Here is an 18821-nt window from a genome sequence, read left to right as displayed (position 1 = left end):
TCAATGGATGAATGGATCTGTTTCAAATTTGGTATGACTAAAGCCCTTCCTAAGAGCTACCATTGTGCCAAGTTTCATGTCTTTATCTTAAAAAATGACAGAGGTATAAGCATTTTTGTTAATTCCCATTAGAGCTGCTCTTTGAAAAAAATCCGGATTTCCCCTTCCCCTCCCGGATTTGCCATCAAAAACCCGGACAAATCCGGGCAAATCCGGTCATATGGTCACCCTAATTTCCATCAGTGAGGATTGTTCAGCTAGTCCTACATGCTGGGCCTTCAGAGATTTTAAAATGCAGCTCTCAAATGGCATCTGAATTGGTAGAAATGAGTTATCAATTTTTTAAACAATGCAAAAACACTGGGGGACAGTGTGTAGCGTCCCTCCGATTTCTATCTGAAGACTGGTGTAGGTTTCCTTTCTGCTGTAAAAAAATATACTGCTTCAGGCAGCAGATGTAGGGTGACCATATGAAAAGGAGGACAGGGCTCCTGTATCTTTAACAGTTGCATAAAAAGGGAATTTCAGCAGGTGTCATTTGTATATATGGGGAACCTGAAGAAATTTCCTCTCCGTCGCAACAGTTAAAGCTGAAGGTGCCCTGCCCTCTTTTAAATCTAGTCATTCTAGTATAGCTCCTGCACCTTTAACTGTTGTGATGAAGAGGGGATTTCACCATGTTCTCCATATATACAAATGACACCTGCTGACATTCCCTTTTCTATGCAACTATTAAAGATACAGGAGCCCTGTCCTCCTTTTCATATGGTCACCCTAAGCAGATGGTGGGAGGCAACAGCAAGGTATTGAAGGAGAGACCTGTGTGCCATGTAGCCTGCTCTGCTCCCCCAAAGTTAATCTGCTACCTTCAGGTGCAGTGAAGGATACTTTCCATATTCCAATGTTGAAGACAGACTCATCTACTAATCCAGACAGCTTTTATACGTGGAACGGGAGGGGGGGGCTTCATCTTGTTCTTCACCTCAGGCAGCAAACTGTATTGAGCCAGCCCTGATTGCAGCTGCCAATATACCATTTTAAGCCAATGGGAGCACATATGAATTGCATCTCCAGCCAGAAACTAATTTTGTCAAAGAGCCCACTTCAAGAAGGCCGGGTGGTTGAACAAGGCCTCAATGCTTCATCTTCCCTACAACGGCCTGTTGCCAAATCCCACATACCACAATTGTTAATCCTTTACATCCTTTCCCCCCCGCTCTGGGTTGATAAAACGGGTGGGGGGAGGCTTAGCAGACCCTTCAGAGTACCAGATTTAGAAGAGAAACCTCAAGTTGCTGATGCCCACCCTAGAGGAAACTTAATGCCAGGCCATCCTACCTAAAGTCTTATAACACCAGTGTGGTATAGTGGCTAGAGTGTCGGACTAGGCATCGGGAGATCCAGGTTTTGATCCCCACTCAGCTGTGGAAAACCACTGGGTGACTTTGGACCAGTCACAGACTCTCAGCCCAACCCACCTCACAGGGTTGTTGTTGTGTGGATAAAGTGGAGAGGAGGAAGATTATGTATGCCGCCTTGGGTTTCATTGCAGGAAAAAAGGCAGGATATAAATGCAATAATAAGTAACATAAAATAAATAAACTACTCTTCAAGGGATATATTTAATATTTCAAACACACAAGCTGCTACTTATTTGTATTGCTGTTCTCCCTGTCCTCAGCTTTTTCAATTTAATTTCCAAAACAGCCTAAAATCACTGCTTTAAAAGACTTCAAGGAATAAGGTTACTGTGACTAAGAGAAATCCAATACGAGAACTGAAATTAACTGTGATTTCTCCTCAGTTGCCAGGCACACACCCACAAGGCATCATTAGCAGATTTGCATGCAAGCTGGCAGAGAGGAATTAACACAAAACTTGCCACTGCAGGGTATCAAGACAGCATCTCCTGCATACAAGCAAAAATACCCTTAGTGCATTCCTGTTTCAGCCCCTTTACATATGTTGAGACGAATCAAGAGGTAAACACACAAAGGCTTTATAAGAGCTAACATTCAATAGGTCTTTCCAAAAACAGCAGGAACCTTGATGATTATTTTAGCAGCTTTCGCATATCAGGGATTTCACACAGGAAGAGGGTATGTGTAACACCTGCAGGGGCAGCAGCTGCTCTAATAAAATGATAACCATTCACAAACAAACGGGAAATCTCTCCCTGGGAACTCTCAGTTTGTCAGCGGTGTTGATGTCTAGGCTGGGCCTTTGGAAAGAGAGCTGAGGATACAGAGATCACACAGTCTGGCACTTGTATGCTTTCCTTATTATCATCAGTCATACGTAAGGCATCATGTATGCAACTGTTTTAAGTATGCATTTAAGTACATACGTACTTAAACTGTTTTAAGTACATATGTGCCACATACAAGGAGATGTGGGTTTGAGGTTGAAGCATCTCTTTACTGTTATGCATCTGCTGAAATAATACAGATAAAATGGCAAAGAATCAGGGTATGATTTATTTGTTCTGGCCTAAAGAAAAGGAACTGATGGAAAGACCCAGATGTTGTCCTACTCTTTCCACAAAACTGCGGTGCGTGCAGCTCTTAGTTCATATCGCTACAGAGTAAAACTGGTTGGGGCCAGAAAATATCTTATAAAAATATATATTTAAAGACATATTTAAAGACATTGGACCCTATAGTTTGGGTCCAACCTGTCTGCCCCTAATTTGAAGGAGTCCTTTTCAGTCATGAGGGTTGTGTCAATTCCTTCTCCATATTCAGCTATGGATCTCTCTTTTTATAACAAGTCCATACGCTGTTTCTTTGTGAGGCTCAAATGTGAGATCTGCACATTAGGCACATTTCGTTTTGTTAAATTATTTTGTAACGCTCCGTGTACAAGCGTGGCAACAACTACAGGAAGTATAGACTGTGGGTCGGAGGAGTCATTTATTTATATAGATATAATATTTGCCTACATTTTTGTTACACTCCCTTTCAACAGTAAACTAAACACAACTTTCTTTTGACCCTACACATCGCTTCTCAACTTTTATGTATATTGATCATTATATGCAAAACTTCTGCTTATGTAAGAACATAGGAAGTGCCCTGCTGCATCAGACCGAAGGTCCACCTAGTCCAGCACTCTGTTCACACGGTGACAGACCTACAAGTAGGACACAGTGCAACAGCACCCTGCCCCCCATGTTCCCCAGCAACTGGTGCACACAGGCTTACTGCCTCGGATCCTGCAGGTAGCCCATAACTATCAGGGCTAGTAGCCATTAATAGCCTTATGTCTTTAAATATCTTTTTATAACATTTATTTTCTTATTTAAAAGGCATTACTTGCAAGGTAATTTTTTCTTCTGCTTTTGTAAAAACTGTAAAATTTATGTTAATGTTTCCACAGCTGAGGGGTTTGCACCCATTGTCTGATCTGGCCTGTAAGCTACCTTGAGTGTGAATTATTATTATTATTATTATTATTATTATTATTATTATTATTATTATTTGCTAGAAAGGCAGGGTACAAATCAAATTAATAAATAATGGTTTAAAAACACAAACTTTTAAAACATCAATACAGCAGATGTATGTTGACAATCATTCACATGTACTTTATTCTTTTTTAAAATAAAATAATCAATAATAACTTTCAGGTTATTGTTAAGTTGTTCCGATGCTTCTGTTTCCCTTTTTAGGATTGGAAACAAAACAGATTCAAATTCAAGATGATGCTTCATGACACTTGTCGTAATAAACTCTGTCATGCTGTAATTTTCTACATTCATCTTTCTTATTTCTGCTCAATTAACATGCATCTGTTCAGCATGTTTTCTTTTCCATAATACATCTGATTTATTTTACAATGCCTGTATTCAGTCTGTTAATGTTGGTGTATGCACACACTTATTGACCTGCAGGTTTACTCAGAAGTAAATTACAATGGGCTGGATTCAGAATCTGCCTTCTACAGACTGAAGGCCTCCTCTCATGGAAAGGTACCTCTGCCAGATTTTCAGGGATTCAAATACACACCATAGCTCACCCCATTCAGCAAAGTCCCCAGGGGCCCTTCTCCGTGAGCCCCTGCCAAAGGAAGTGAGGCAGGTGGCTACTAGGAGGAGGGCTTTCTCCACTGTGGCACCCCGGTTGTGGAATGAGCTCCCCAGAGAGGTCCGCCTGGCGCCTACACTGTACTCCTTTCGTCGCCAGGTGAAGACCTTTTTATTCACTCAGTATTTTAACACTTAATTTTAACTTAAATTTAAATTTTACTGTTTTAACTCTGTATTTTAATCTTATATCAATTTTGCTGCGTGGTTTTATCCTGGTTGTGCTTTTTATACTGTATTTTGTATTTGTGCTTTTAACCTGTTGGTTGTTTTATTGTGGTTTTCATTTTTGTGAACCGCCCAGAGAGCTTCGGCTATTGGGCGGTATAAAAATGTAATAAATAAATAAGTAAATAAACTCTCTGTCTTTCATTTGCAGGGGACTGGAGGGGCTGCCATGGGGGAGGGGGGCAGGGTTGGAGAAGTCCTCTTCTGCCAGCCCAGTTGCACACGCCTACATCGGGATCCAACCCAATGTCTTCAGTGGGATTTACTCCCAGGATTATATAGGATTGCAGCCTTCACTATTCCTTCAGTTATACTCACACTGCAATCCTGCATATGTCTACTCAGATGTAAATTTATTTATTGCATTTCTATACCACCCCAATAGCCAAAGTTCTCTTAAGTTCAATGGAACTTACCCCCAGGTAAGTGTGCATAGGATCATGGCCTTAGTCTTTATACTGTTATCATCCTTTCTTTCTTTTTGACAACTTTCAAATATTTCTTTAGTCTAATTTAGAAACAATTTAGTCGAATTCAGAAAAAAATGTTCTCTCAGATCCCGCCCCCCTCAAACCTTTATGTCATCTTTCTTTGGACTGGAATTGATTTTTGTAATTAAATTGAACAGTGTTTTCCCCTGCCCCCTTTTATCACTGCCTTTCTCTTTGCTCCAATCTTCTTCTTTTTTTAAGGTATGTGAACAATTTTCTTACGCATTGCTGACTGCTTCTCAATTTCTCCCACATCATTTTTTAATGTTCTATTTGGACAATGTTGCTTGATCCTTCTCTTCTCTATTCTGTATAAACCTTCTACACTGAGTGGTGTTTATTCCTTGTTTGACAATGCTATTTCAATCATTTCTTTTGCTTATCTTGGAAATGCTGTCTAGAAAATATTTTAGAAACTAAAAGAGTCACCCATTTCCTCCACACAGACCCAAAAGTGGTTCCAGTGGCCTAGGGATCTTCAAGAGTACCTTTTCAGGTTGCAGAAAGGGATGAAGATGATAGCGGGAAGTAACCCCACCCCCATCCCCTGTAAATTGGTACCCAGGTCTGTACAAAGGATATCCACTTTTCTTCACTGGAGAATAGTGAATGTAGTATACCTGCCAACTTTGTTGCTTTTTACGTACACAACGGAGCTGGCTTACAGAAAGCAGAAGACATCTTTAATAAATCTCAGTGATCCAATCTTGGTTCCTGGGCAAATGAACCTGATCTGGAACAGAGATCAGATCAATGGTACTTACCAAATGGGTCTTTTGCTTCCTGAAGGTCTGCTGTGTTTTACTGGGAAGGAGGAAGCCTTAGCAGGATTGGCAGGTGGAAAGGATGCAACATGGTCCTTTCTTCTTCTTTTGGCCTGTGCATCGCACATTTCTAGTTTTGGACAAACAGCCTAGCTACACATTACACTCACCAGATAAGAAGCAGCCAAGCTCTGACTTTTGAGAATTCAGAAGGCTTCCTCCCATCAGTTGACTGTCAAGGAAAGCTGTAGACGCCTCATACTTGAAGTCATACTAAAAAGGAAAGAGACACTGCAGTTATCTCACTCAGCTAATCTCCTCTAGCAGTTGGGGAGCAGGGGAGATTAGATGAGTGAGATTAGCGATAATCATAGGAGCCCACCAGGCCATAACCTCTCTTTCCCTCTCAGTATGACTGTAAACCAAGCCCTTCCTGCTTTCCTTCGATACCAGGAGGAAGCCTTCGGTCTCACAACTGTCAGGATCTGAATGCTTTACACATGGACCTGGTTTGCACATAATGCTAGCCTATGGTTTATTTAACCTATGCATGATTTGTTGTCCTACCAAGGGATTATCTCAATCCCTGCGTTTTTTCCTTCCTTCCTCCTTTGACTGCTCCCTCCCTGTATCTCAACTGCCTTTGCAACTCTGTAATACTGCCATAAATAGTAGCTGGGTTGTTGTTTTTAACCACTCTTGCCCACCACCACTCTAGCCTGAAAGAACAACCCACAGTTCTGGGTTCACAAGTAATGATAGTCCATGCTTTAAACAGTCCAGAGTTCACAACCCAACAATAAACCAAGGGTTATCTTTTGGGTTGTTTGTGATTAACAGACATGGTCTGTTAGCACACCTGTGTTCGCACATCACATCAACCCCAAATTCAGACACCCATGAGTTAAATAAACCATGCGTTAGCGTTATATGTGAACCAGGTCACTATGTGTGTAGCAAGGCTCTAAAGCACTAAACCATTAATTTGTGGAGATCTTGTGCAACCCCCCCCCCACATACACACACCTTAGTGTCCTCCAACAAGTGGTAATTAAACATTGATTGTATTACAAGTTTCTAGAATGTGAAACTGAAATTTATTACCTCACTTTATAATCCTCTAACAGAGCTATCAAATGGGTTACTGTTTCCAAACAATTATGTTTTACATAGTGGCTTAAAATGAAAAGGATCCCAAGCCTTGCCACCTGAATCATCCCGTTTCCAAAGGCACAGGAGATTAAATGAGAAGCTAGTGCTTCTCAAGGAGATGCTTTCCCCCTCCCCCTTTGCATCCTCCAATCCTCACATCCCCTAGCCCTCAATTTCATGCTACTCCTAGTCAATTTCACACTAGTGAGCACATCAAGCAGGAAACCAGGACTATATACTTCAGACACATCAGCAAGTAATTGGAATTTTTAGCCTTTACAGTTGTATCCCAAATAAAAACTCGAAAAAAGTCCAGATGGTTATAAAAGAGGAAATGCGGTTCTCTCCTAAAATGTGTAGGAGTACATATAAAATGATAAAAAGGTTTCTTTTCTACATTTAAATGGAAGACATTGTTATATCTTTTCAGAACAGCAAGCCTGGGTTATGTGATCTTCTTAAAATTCCTAATGTTGTGACTTATCATTTATATGCTAGTTGGCCTTTTAACTGGCCAGAATAAGAGGACTTGCTTAATTTTGTGGTGTCTGTGATAACCATCATGCTGGAATTGTATGACGATAGCTGGAGACAGATGAGTTTCTTCAGACAGAAGAAGCATGCACATTCATTGGGGATGTTCTTTTCCTGCCCCAGTATCATCTCTGATCAAACAGGTTTTGCAGAGACAGTAACAGGACAAAAGGGGCCCATTAACATTGGGTGAGACAGACAGGGCCTTATTAATGGTGGCCCCAGCACAGTAGAACTCCCTTCCAATTGACTAGCCCCACTCAGTCCTTATGGCTTCAAAGACCTTCCCTTTCAATGCTACCTTTAATTGAGAACACAAATAGTGTGTGTAGTGATGTACTTTATTAAGTACTGTGGACGGTTCTACTTTATATTCTGCTGTTTGGACTACCCATTGTACTTAAGATTTGAGGATTCGGTATTCTGCTGGTATTCGAGATAACTCACCTTTAAACAAAATATTATTTCAATTGACTAGAACAGATTATTTTGCGACATTTCTTAAACTTGCTGAAGGGAGGAGGAAGGCTTTTATTTTAATAGAAGATAACACAGGACATTGAGCTATTCTAATTAATTTGATAATTTCAGTATACAAACCAGCAATGATCTATCATATTTTCTCTTTTCTTATTGTTATGCTTAGTCTCAGTTCCTTAATAGGTTGACATTTTGTATTCTTTCTTGTTATGAGTTTGAGGTAGCCTGCTTGGCTATTGAGCAATAAACTAAACTAAACACCTTTATACACAATAATTCTATTGTCCCACTCCTTTTGCACATCACTTTGTGAGGACGCAGCCCTAAAAGGCAGCTAAAAATACTTTTAAATACAGCAATGAGCAAAAGAAAAGGGTATGCACACCATGGCCAATAATGGCTCTATCGTACCATCTTGGAACTTCTGAAGAAGGAGAAAAACATCTGTCTGCAGCCTGAGGGAGAACTTGAAATATTTAGGATGAAATATGGTGTACAGCAGTAGAATCTGCCTCCAGGAAAAGTAACTCTCCACAGGACATCAACAGCTGTACGTAAGGTCAACAGAAATGGCTGAGCTTACCTGCTGCGTGGCTGCATCCTGCTGGACATAAGTCACTTGGGACGGGTCTGTAAACAAAGTCTGAACAAAATGATAAAGCACGATTAAAAGGATCTCAGTACTGTTTGGTTACCTGAGACTCACAGTGACAGAACAACCTTGCTACTAGGGGAGTGACACTGGACAAACAAGTGATTTCATTTCATTTTTGCAATGCCACTTCCATTGGCCACAACAATAAACTAATTCCAATATACTATCTATGTTAGGGTGACCATATGAAAAGGAGGACAGGGCTCCTGTATCTTTAACAATTGCATAGAAAAGGGAATTTCAGCAGGTGCCATTTGTATGCGTGTCGCACCTGGTGAAATTCCCTCTTCATCACCACAGTTAAAGCTGCAGGTGCCTTGCCCTCTTTTAAATCTGGTAACTCTAGTATAGCAGCTGCAGCTTTAACTGTGGTGATGAAGAGGGAATTTCACCAGGTTCCCCATATATACAAATGACACCTGCTGAAATTTCCTTTTCAATACAACTGTTAAAGATACAGGAGCCCTGTGCTCCTTTTCATATGGTCACCCTAATCTATGTATATATTAGTCAGCACTTTAAAGTCCTACTTTATCATTCTAGTGAGCCCACATTGAGTAGCTTGCCCATGCGTGTGCATACCGACACAGGTGCGCGCGCACACACACACAGTGAATGAGCATGCAATGCAAATGTCTGCAGAACGGAGGACAGTCTCCCTTTTACTAGGGTGACCATATGAAAAGGAGGACAGGGCTCCTGTATCTTTAACAGTTGCATAGAAAAGGGAATTTCAGCAGGTGTCATTTGTATATATGGAGAACCTGGTGAAATTCCCTCTTCATCACAACAGTTAAAGCTGCAGGAGCTATACTAGAGTGACCAGATTTAAAAGAGGGCAGGGCACCTGCAGCTTTAACTGTTGTGATGAAGAGGACATTTCACCAGGTTCTCCTTATATACAAATGACACCTGCTGAAATTCCCTTTTCAATACAACTGTTAAAGATACAGGAGCCCAGTCCTCCTTTTCATAGGGTCACCCTACTTTTATGCCATGCCCATTGACACTGAGGAAAAGGCCTTACAGCACATGTACAACATCATGGGCGGAGCTATGCAACACTGACATTCTACACCAATCCTGAACTTGTCTTTTGCAGAGAGAAAAATAAACTTCATTTTTTTTCCAAGTTCAGACAAACGAGGTGGACAGGGCTTCAGCCTACCAGCAGCTTTTGATTACAACATCTGCACTCTCATTTAGAATGAAAAGTCCAAACTCCCCCTTTCCCAATGGTTAGATGATTATGCACAGCTGAGAGCTATTAGGCATTCACATGGCTTGGTAGGCAGCTGGCCCTAGTCCTGAATGAAATTATTTCTCTTTGCAGCCATGAGTATGCAAAAACAGGGGTGTGGGATGTCACATGCCTGAGTGCCTTCTACGGGATGGATGTAAACCAGCGTATGCTCCGAAGTGTCCACAGAGGTGTAAGACGTGCCATCGGCTGTGTAGACCACCTGCTGCGAAGGACGGTCCTGATCATCGCTGTATACAATCTGAGCCACAGTTCCACCTTCAGGGACAAAGTGGACCTGGAGGGGTAGATAATAAATGTAAAGAAGTGGTCTGTGTAAAAAGATACTCCTTATAAGTATATCCTTAATGGTCCAATGTACTCATGTAGAAATAGCACAGAAATAATTAAACACATTTGAATGGGGAAGTCGAACCTAAAAGACTACATCAATTGAAAATAGGACATTGGAAATAAGTCAGTATCCAAGCCGAAACCCATTTAAAACTGGAATATTTGGATGGAAATCAATTTAATCCCACTGCATTCAATAACAGCTGCCATCTTGTTTTCTTAAAAAGGACTCTGTTAGTTGATCAGACTCGTGTGGCACAGAGTGGTAAGCGGCAGTTACTGCAGCCGAAACTCTCCCCACGGCCTGAGTTCAATCCCAGCGGAAGCTGGTTCTCAGGCAGCCGGCTCAGGTTGACTCAGCCTTCCATCCTTCCGAGGTCGGTAAAATGAGTACCCAGCTAGCTGGGGGAAAGGTAGCCACAACTGGGGAAGGCAATGGCAAACCACCCCGCTACAAAGTCTGCCAAGAAAACATCAGCGAAAGCAGGCATCCCTATAGGAGTCGGTAATGACTCAAGTGCTTGCACGAGAGGTTCCTTTCCTTTTCCTTACTTTATCAGCTTCATGACGCACAAAAATCCAACAAATGCAACACTTGCTGGCATGAAGCTGTAGCGATAGGAGAAATGCTGCCCATTCAATCTCTATGTTTTATGCAGCTGTAAAAGTACAAAGCTTTTATCCAGGGGCAGGGAGGGGAGGCAGCAACCATAAGAATCGTTGGACCAAACAGGTTATATCCTAATTGTCCATCTTAAATCACCTTCTTTAGTATTACTTGTGTTGTTTCGCTTGCTTGATATGTCTGTTTCACTATTAGTTTGTTCTCTGCAAGAACCTCTGACATAATAAACCTGGGTTTGCTTGTATTTTCTAATTATGACCTTGAAGGCATGGGTTAAGGAATCATATATAAAGGACCCTTGGTCTAAATTGCCCTAGGTTCCCCCCTTCTGCCAGGTCTAGGCAGCAAGCAGCAGTCTAGAATAAACCAGGAGCTGGGAACCAGGAGCTAGGACTTAAGAGCAGAGGATAATCTAGACGACAGGTCTGGAAAACAAGACCAGAAACACAGGCCATGCCAGGAATCAGATAGGCCTTGTTGCTTAAGTTTCATAGAGACAGGAAGCCCTCTTATACTTCTTACAGCCTGGGCTGAGTCAGTCCAAAAGGTTCTTCACTGAGAAGCTGTAGTGATGTGGTTTGCCACATGGGGCAGTGGTCAGCAGTTCTTGACACTACTATGAAGCTGCAGTGACGCGGCTCTCCACAAGGGGTGGTGTGGCCCGCAGTTCCTGACACTTGCCTTCAGAATCTATGTCTGGGAGGTGGAACCTGTGGACCTTCAGACATTGTTGAATTACAATTCCCATCATCCCTAACCACTGGCCATGCACTAGAGGCATTCAAGAGGCAGCTGGACAACTGTCAGGTATGCTTTAGGGTGGATTCCTGCATTGAGCGGGGGGTTGGACTTGATGGCCTTATAGGCCCCTTCCAACTCTACTATTCTATGATTCTATGAATCCAAAAACAGCTGGAGCGCTACAGACTCCCCAGCCCTGTGAGCGATTCAAATAACTTCACCAAAAGCTTTTCTTTGGGGTACCTGCAAACTTAAGAAAACTTCAGAGCACAGTGTATATTCAGGTAAATTTCTATATCATGCAAAAAACTAATAAGAGAAAAATCTCATATATCCAATGACAATTCCCCCCGCCCCATAAAATGTCCCTTTTAAAAAGCATATTGAGCTACTGGAGAGAAGCCCTAGTCACACATGGACCTAGGAAAGTGACCATTTTTAAAAAAACACAACAACCCTGTAGCCACTAGTCACCTGAGCAGTATTCTGTTCTTGCTCAGCTGATTCAGACCACACCTGTGTGGTTTCCTCTTTCAAGTTCATGTCGTCATTGCTGTGGGGCTCCATGGAGTGATAACTAATTATTGAAACTGAGCTTGTCTGAACAGATTCATCTGTCTGCTATGTCTTGAGACGACGTAATCTTCTGTACTATGGCTATAGAGAAAGACAGAAGAAGAGAAGAATAAAGATGAGATGACAAAGAACTGAATACATTACAGCAAATTTGATGTTAGAAACAAAGGGATCCATGAAGCTTCAGTATCCATCATATGCTGAAATCAATATATATAAAAATCCATCCCACAAGGCTGTCATACTATAGTGCAGGGGTGGGCAACCTCAGGCCTGCAGGCCTAATCTACCCCTCCAGAATTCCCCATGAGGTCACACCACTGCTCCCTAGCCCTTCCATCAATCATTGAGTGGTTTCCCAGCTTGTCTGCAGCTTTCCCCCTATTCTACACGGCTTAGTTTAGGGTGACCATATGAAAAGGACAGGGCTCCTGTATCTTTAACAGTTGCATAGAAAAGGGAATTTCAGCAGGTGTCATTTGTATGTGTGCATCATTTGGTGAAATTCCCTCTTCATCACAGCACTTAAAGCTGCAGGAGCCCTGCCCTCTTTTGAATCTGGTCACTCTAGTATAGCTCCTGCAGCTTTAACTGTTGCGATGAAGAGGGAATTTCACCAGGTGCCGCATTCATACAAATGGAAACTGCTGAAATACCCTTTTCTATACAATTGTTAAAGATACAGGAGCCCTGTCCTCCTTTCCGTATGGTCACCCTAGCTTAGTTACTGGTAGTAAATGCTTTCAGATACAATATGCTGGTAATTTTTGCATTTTTGCCCCACTCCTTTGCCTTTGGTGCTGCCCATCACTGGAATATGGCCCCAGACTTCTTCTCCATACCTGAATTCAGCCCTTGGGCTGAAAGAGGCTCCCCACTCCTGGTCTAATGCGGGCATACAGAATGGGGCTAATTCAGTGGTTTATGATTCCCATTTAATTCTATGGGACAAAGTGAACAGGCAATTGGGTCACAGCAGATAGGGGGTGAAACTACACACTGTAAAGAGTCAACAAGAGTAGCGGCAGGTTTAGCCACCACTGCAATGGCAACCCCAAAAGCACCCCCATAATTCCGGAAATATAGAGGTGTTTTCCCACACACACTTCTTTGGCAATCATGGAAATGTGCAACTTCCTATCATCCTCCTAAAAGTTAAAAACTTCATTTATGTTAACGTGATCAAGCTTGATGCTTTCCCAAGATACACTTGAATCAGTTTCTGAGTTTCCTATATCTGCAAGATCATGGCCACACTCAGCATATTCTAGTGTTAATGCTTTTGCGCCCTTGGGAATACAAGGCTCACCATTTTCTGGTTCAAGAAGCCACAGCGCTATGTCTCCCTGTGGCAACTATGGTGATTGAGAACGGATGGTCAGCAGCTTTAAGACCATGACTGTTCACTAGAAGAGGTAGATACAGGTACAAGAAACACCCATCAGAGACATACGTCTCCTGACAACACATTTCATCATTCATAAACTCTGCAGCTTTCAGAATGCAGTGTATATTTAAAGAGGATACAAAGAACGCTAGGACTGTCAGAGACAAGACATACATGAAATCATTCCTCTCTTTGCTGCACACCCCTTTCTTGATCCCTTTTGCATTCCCCAAATCAAAATGAATTTCCAGTGGATGCAAGGATTTGCACTGAAGTTTGGGATTCAGCATTTGCTGTTATGCTGGCCAGGAGGGGGTGCTCCATAGCAATAAAGTTTGCAGCTTTTTCCTTGGCAGAATCAACTAGTGGACTCGTAATAAGCTACCCTGTGCTATTGCATTAAGTAAATTACCCCAATATAACCAAAATTACCCTGTTTTAAAAGACTGAACTGATTCTATGCAACATTTCACACTCATGGTTGACTTTTGGAAGTTATGTAGGTTACACATTCCAAAATAACTTTCTCGTGCATGTGCTCATTAGAGGACTTCCAGAAGTCATCACATAAGCAAGAAATGGTACACTTAAACTGGTCCTGTGTACAAAAAAAAGAGGAAGCCTTCAGCCCCTGACTGACTTGTTTTAATTTTCTATTCCAACATTTAACCAGCCCCAGTGATCAAGGACTTGTCTTCCTGATTCTGCATGTGCCGTCCCCCCTGGCAGCTGAAACGCTGAGAAAGACAGAGAATTAAAAATGAAGCTTAAATTCCAATTTACGTAAGCCCGGGAATCTTGACAGATTGCTTCCACGTACAGCTTTATCTACCCCTTGTGATTTTAACCAAGCGTCTCAATCTGCCAGTGGGAATCTCAGAAGGGTAATTTACAGCTCCGCTGATTGGTTTAGACAGTCATTCAGCACCTTTCCAGTCCTTCGTCTCCAGCGTCATTATTAAATCACAGACTTAGGAATTAGTGCAAGGCTGAGGCCATTTGATTTTCGGCAAGTCCAATTAACTTTATTCTATACTGACTGGCTGGCTGGGCTGATCTAATAGTTAGTAATTCCTGCCAATGAATAAGAAAGAAAGCAAAAAGCTCCTCACTGACTCCTCCACCCATTTGAATTTTAAATGCAAATTATTTTTAGACATAATTTATGCCCACATAATGGCATTTGGTTTGTAAATTAAAGGAGGTGGGGGGAAAGAGGGATTGAGAGAGAGCTGTGCCTCTTATTCATCTTGCTAGCATTTCAGAAGTCCTGCAGGCTCCAAGTTGGTATTTTTTCTACACGACTTTCACAGAAGGCTTGAATCAATAATGCAGGAAAGGCGAACAATAATGTCCCTCAGAGGAGCAGTAGAAAAATCAACACTGTATCAGTGTCGGAATACAACACAATGCTGATCTCTTTACATTATTGGACTGTATATAATGTTAGGATGCCAGAAACTGCTTCCATCTCAGTACCCCAGGGTTAAAAAAAGATCCCAGCCTGCTAAAGCTATGTTTCCTCCCCCAATAAAGAACACTGCACAACTAGGATACTCTTGGTAAGAAGTCCAGGGGAGCCATGGCACTGGTAAATACAACATTGGTTACAGTTTATTGCACTGGAGCACTGCAGAGATGAAATTATGGATACTCCCTTGAAATAAGGAACATTTGGCAAGGTTACAGGCTTTACGAGTAAACCCAAGAATACCAATCTCAATATGCCAAGGCATTATTACGAGTAGGGAAAACATCATAAGCAAAACCAAGGATTCTGATCTCAATATGCCAAGAAATGGTGGCTGGGATCCAAAGAACTACTTTAAGTGTACCCAAGAGCTTCCACATTCCCGCTGGCATTTTTACATTTATTCTTGACCAAGTCCACTGTGTCATATGACAGACTGCTTTTGAAACTCTCTTGAATTTCAAAAGCAGTTTTCTATCTGGTATGGGAAGCTGAGAAACAACTCCTATGGGTACATGTTGTGTAATTGGGGATCTTACACAAAACAAATGAATGATGAAACAGAGATAGACTTAACACTATTAAAAAAATTCTTTTGCTTCCACGGTAACACAATTGAAATTTCATGAAAGCTGTAAGCCAAGAGATGAATTGAAGTCCACCAAACTCAGCAATTATGTCAGGAATGTTATTTTAAGGGCATCTGTAAGACGCTAGGGTATCAAACCTGATTTGAGCAATAGGGTCTACTCTCAAAACATTATTCCCTGTGCGATGGTGACAGCTTGCAAGTATTACAGAGGAAACAGACGATGTGATCTCAACTGCGCTATGTTATTTCCACATAGAATATGGATCTTTTTCATGCACCGAATTCTTATTTTTCTTTTTTTTAAATGACTGATTATGAGCTAGTTCAGATTATCTCATATTTGACTACCAGAAAGTGGCTCTTTTTGAGTTGTTATAGGTTTTCCAGGGAAATGGCAGAATATAGAAACAAAACTTATTTCACAGACTGATGGTTTTCAAAATGGTTTTCGTTATGTGACACGGCCCCATATGACAGCAGTAAAGCGAAGTCTATGCAGAGCTTGGAGAGAAGTAAAGCAAAGATGATCAGAACAGATTAGCAATAAAATTGCTTTCTAAGAAGCTAAAACACCCTAATCCTACATTTAAATATTCTATTTTCTCTGATTTCTAAATATTTCAGAATTTGTCTCTTCTCCTAGTGTAGAGGAATATTTATTCTATCTCCATACTGCCCTTGTCTAGATCATTTGTGCGGCTTTCCCTTTTATTTCCATACAGCAGGCAGGCGTTTGACAGCTACCACTGCAAAACATGGAATGTCAACAGCAGTATGTCAGTGACAGCTTGTGTTGTGTCAGAAGAAACGCATGCAGCTTGCTGCAATGCGAGAGCGATGCAATGGCACCAGCCAATCCCTTGCATGTCTGCAGCATCCCTGAGGCGAGCATCTTACAGCAAGGTAGCAGCGTGGGTGTGATGAGAGTGAGAAACTATGTCAGCACAAAAAGATGGTATGCCATTAGGAGCAGCTGCAAAGAAAGCCGGGCGAGTGGCAGAAGGATATAAATGCATTGTGTCATCATTCTGGAGTGGGAAAGCAATGCAATGCTGACAGAAGGCGGTACAAACAATATACCAGGGCGTAAGATAAAGCCCACACGTTCCCCTTGTGTAGCGAAAAATGTGTTTTAAATTCATTGCAGTCTTGAGACCAGTCTCCAACATCTCTTTCTGTGATTAATTATATCTGTATCACAACCTTCCTCCAAAGAACTCAGGCTGGTATTTTTGGCTTCACAGGGCTTCCCTCCATTAAAACCAAAATCCTGCATCCTGACCAGGTTTTCTTCTTGCTGAGTCTTTTCAGAATTACGATGGGTACAATATGCATGCTTCCACCTTCACCTCCTTTTGGGGCCATGTCCTTTGTGGGGAAGCTCCATTTATACAACCAACAGATGGTGATGCAATATTCCACTATCCTGGAAACGCACCAGCTCTCTGATCATGGTGCATTAAAATCACATTTTCAGCAAGTTAAACCAGGACAGAATAAAGCTTTAAAAAGGCAGAAGATGCACCAGAGAATGATAACAACATGCAAAGGACCTGCAAACTTCAGTGAGAAACTGATCTTGATTGAAGTACACAAAATCTGTGTGAAAAAGCCCAATATATGATGCAAGTTAGACTGAGAGATAGTGATTTCCCCAAGCCCACACAATGAGCTTTCTAATGGAGGGAAGTGTGCATGGACCTAAACCTGTCCTTGTCCCCCCACACACACCCCATCCAAACCTCAGCACAATGCTGAATTAAAAAAGAAGAGCCAATATTAATTAAGCAGTAGAATAATATGCAAACTAGGGCTAGATATGCATTACGGCTTTATAGCAGCACTGAAATGCACGGATAATTGTTGGGGAACATTACACATACCTCATTCATAGTGTCATTTCATAGAATAGTAGTTGGAGGGACCCTACAAGGTCATTGAGTCCAACCCCCCGGCTTTTTATTCCACATTATCCAAAATACTGCAACAACTGTCATTGTGTGTCCAACAAGGTAGTGTTACCATGATGGGATTGTAATGATTTGACACAAGGTGTAGTTCTGACCATAGTGTTATCACTTTATGTTGCCACTTTATCTTATTCAAGTCTATAAGGGACAATCCTATGCATATTTAAACTGAAAAAGTCCTATAACCTCCAATATTCAATAGACAGCCATGCTGGCTGAGGAATGCTAGGAGCTGTCAGACTTTTTTTTTGTCTAAACATGCATAGGATTACGACTGAAGCCTTAATGATCTCTCCAACATATCTTTGGATTTCATTAAAGGAAATGAACAATAGCATGATAAAGGCAGCCTTCCCCAACAGTTCAAATTTTATCTCACTTAAGGTAGGCCAGTCTCACAAATATGAAAACACTGATCTGCCCTATGTATGATTGTAATGGAGATAGTAGATATGAAGAGCTTGGAGCACTTAGGAAACAGTGTTATAATATAATCATTATTATGATTATTATATACAAGATGCTGTGACATACAATCATTGGCTCCCTGTCATTTCAGAACATCAGGACAAGCTACCTAGAGTTTTATTTTCAAATCATAATTCTTGGGCTTTTAACCTTTTTTTTTTTTTTGGTTTCCCAACTTCATCAAAGTCAATGGCAGAATTTTCTCCATTACGTGACTCTCTTTAATCCATTCTTTCTCCCCTCTCTTTCCGGATTACACCAAAAGGTCAGCTTTTCTCTTTTGATGTTTTCCTATCTTCTATTTTCACACTGTGTCTGTGCCGTGAATGTATTTTTAACTAGATCCCATATTACTAGTTCCAAGGGCTTGCTTATGGAAAGACTCTGTACAAAAACAATGTTCCTAACTATTGAAGTTTAGTTCAAAGGAAGGATGAAGGGAAACTAAAGCATGTATAAGATTCAAAACTATGTTTGAAATTTTAAGGTGCAAAATGCAGAATCTTATTCAGAAAATGCCTGGCTTGTTGAGGAAGCTTGGCTTATCAGTGTCAAAAACCAAAGGGTGAAGAAGTAAAAGGATGTGAAAAGGAGAAATGCCCCCATTGTTTTTCACAAATATCCTATGGTTTTCATAATTTTCTATTACTGTAACCAATTTCAGTACACATATCACCCTGTCACTGAGGAAAGGGAAAACAATATTGACCAAAAAGTCAAACACTGTGCAGGGAGAGACAGTCACCCATTAATTTCTACTGGCATCTCCAAATTCAATACCTTCAATCTTACATATATTCTATACTTGTATTTATACTATTATCTCTAAGTGATGTTCATATTGACCAATTTCCAATATGAACATCACTTTCTATGTAGGATATGCAAAATGTCCGACATGGGAATGATAGCTATATATGAAATTTAACATGCATGAAATGCCCTTCATTGAGACCACCAGTCCCTGTATTGCAATCAACAAAAACATCCAATATTTACTTGCAATGCA

General features: G+C 41.2%; 1 protein-coding gene across 2 annotated transcripts in view; it reads right to left on the bottom strand.

Moving 5' to 3' along the window:
* Positions 1 to 18821, bottom strand: part of PRDM10 (PR/SET domain 10) — a 77365-nt gene that overhangs the window by 45517 nt on the left and 13027 nt on the right. Inside the window, exons 2-5 of one of the 2 annotated variants that reach the window (XM_063138959.1) lie at positions 13952 to 14048; positions 11823 to 12005; positions 9762 to 9926; positions 8317 to 8376 (exon numbers count right to left, since the gene is read on the bottom strand). In XM_063138959.1, the coding sequence (XP_062995029.1) occupies positions 8317 to 8376; positions 9762 to 9926; positions 11823 to 11915 (318 nt within the window). In that variant the 5' untranslated portion in view covers positions 11916 to 12005; positions 13952 to 14048. The remainder of the gene's footprint in view (positions 1 to 8316; positions 8377 to 9761; positions 9927 to 11822; positions 12006 to 13951; positions 14049 to 18821) is intronic. The other variant, XM_063138957.1, reaches the window with a different exon arrangement.

The sequence above is a fragment of the Elgaria multicarinata genome, chromosome 12, assembly GCF_023053635.1.
Source record: "Elgaria multicarinata webbii isolate HBS135686 ecotype San Diego chromosome 12, rElgMul1.1.pri, whole genome shotgun sequence".
NCBI lineage: Eukaryota > Metazoa > Chordata > Lepidosauria > Squamata > Anguidae > Elgaria > Elgaria multicarinata.
The sequence above is the reverse complement of the archived record's forward strand: the minus strand, read 5'-3'. Positions and strand labels throughout refer to the sequence as shown.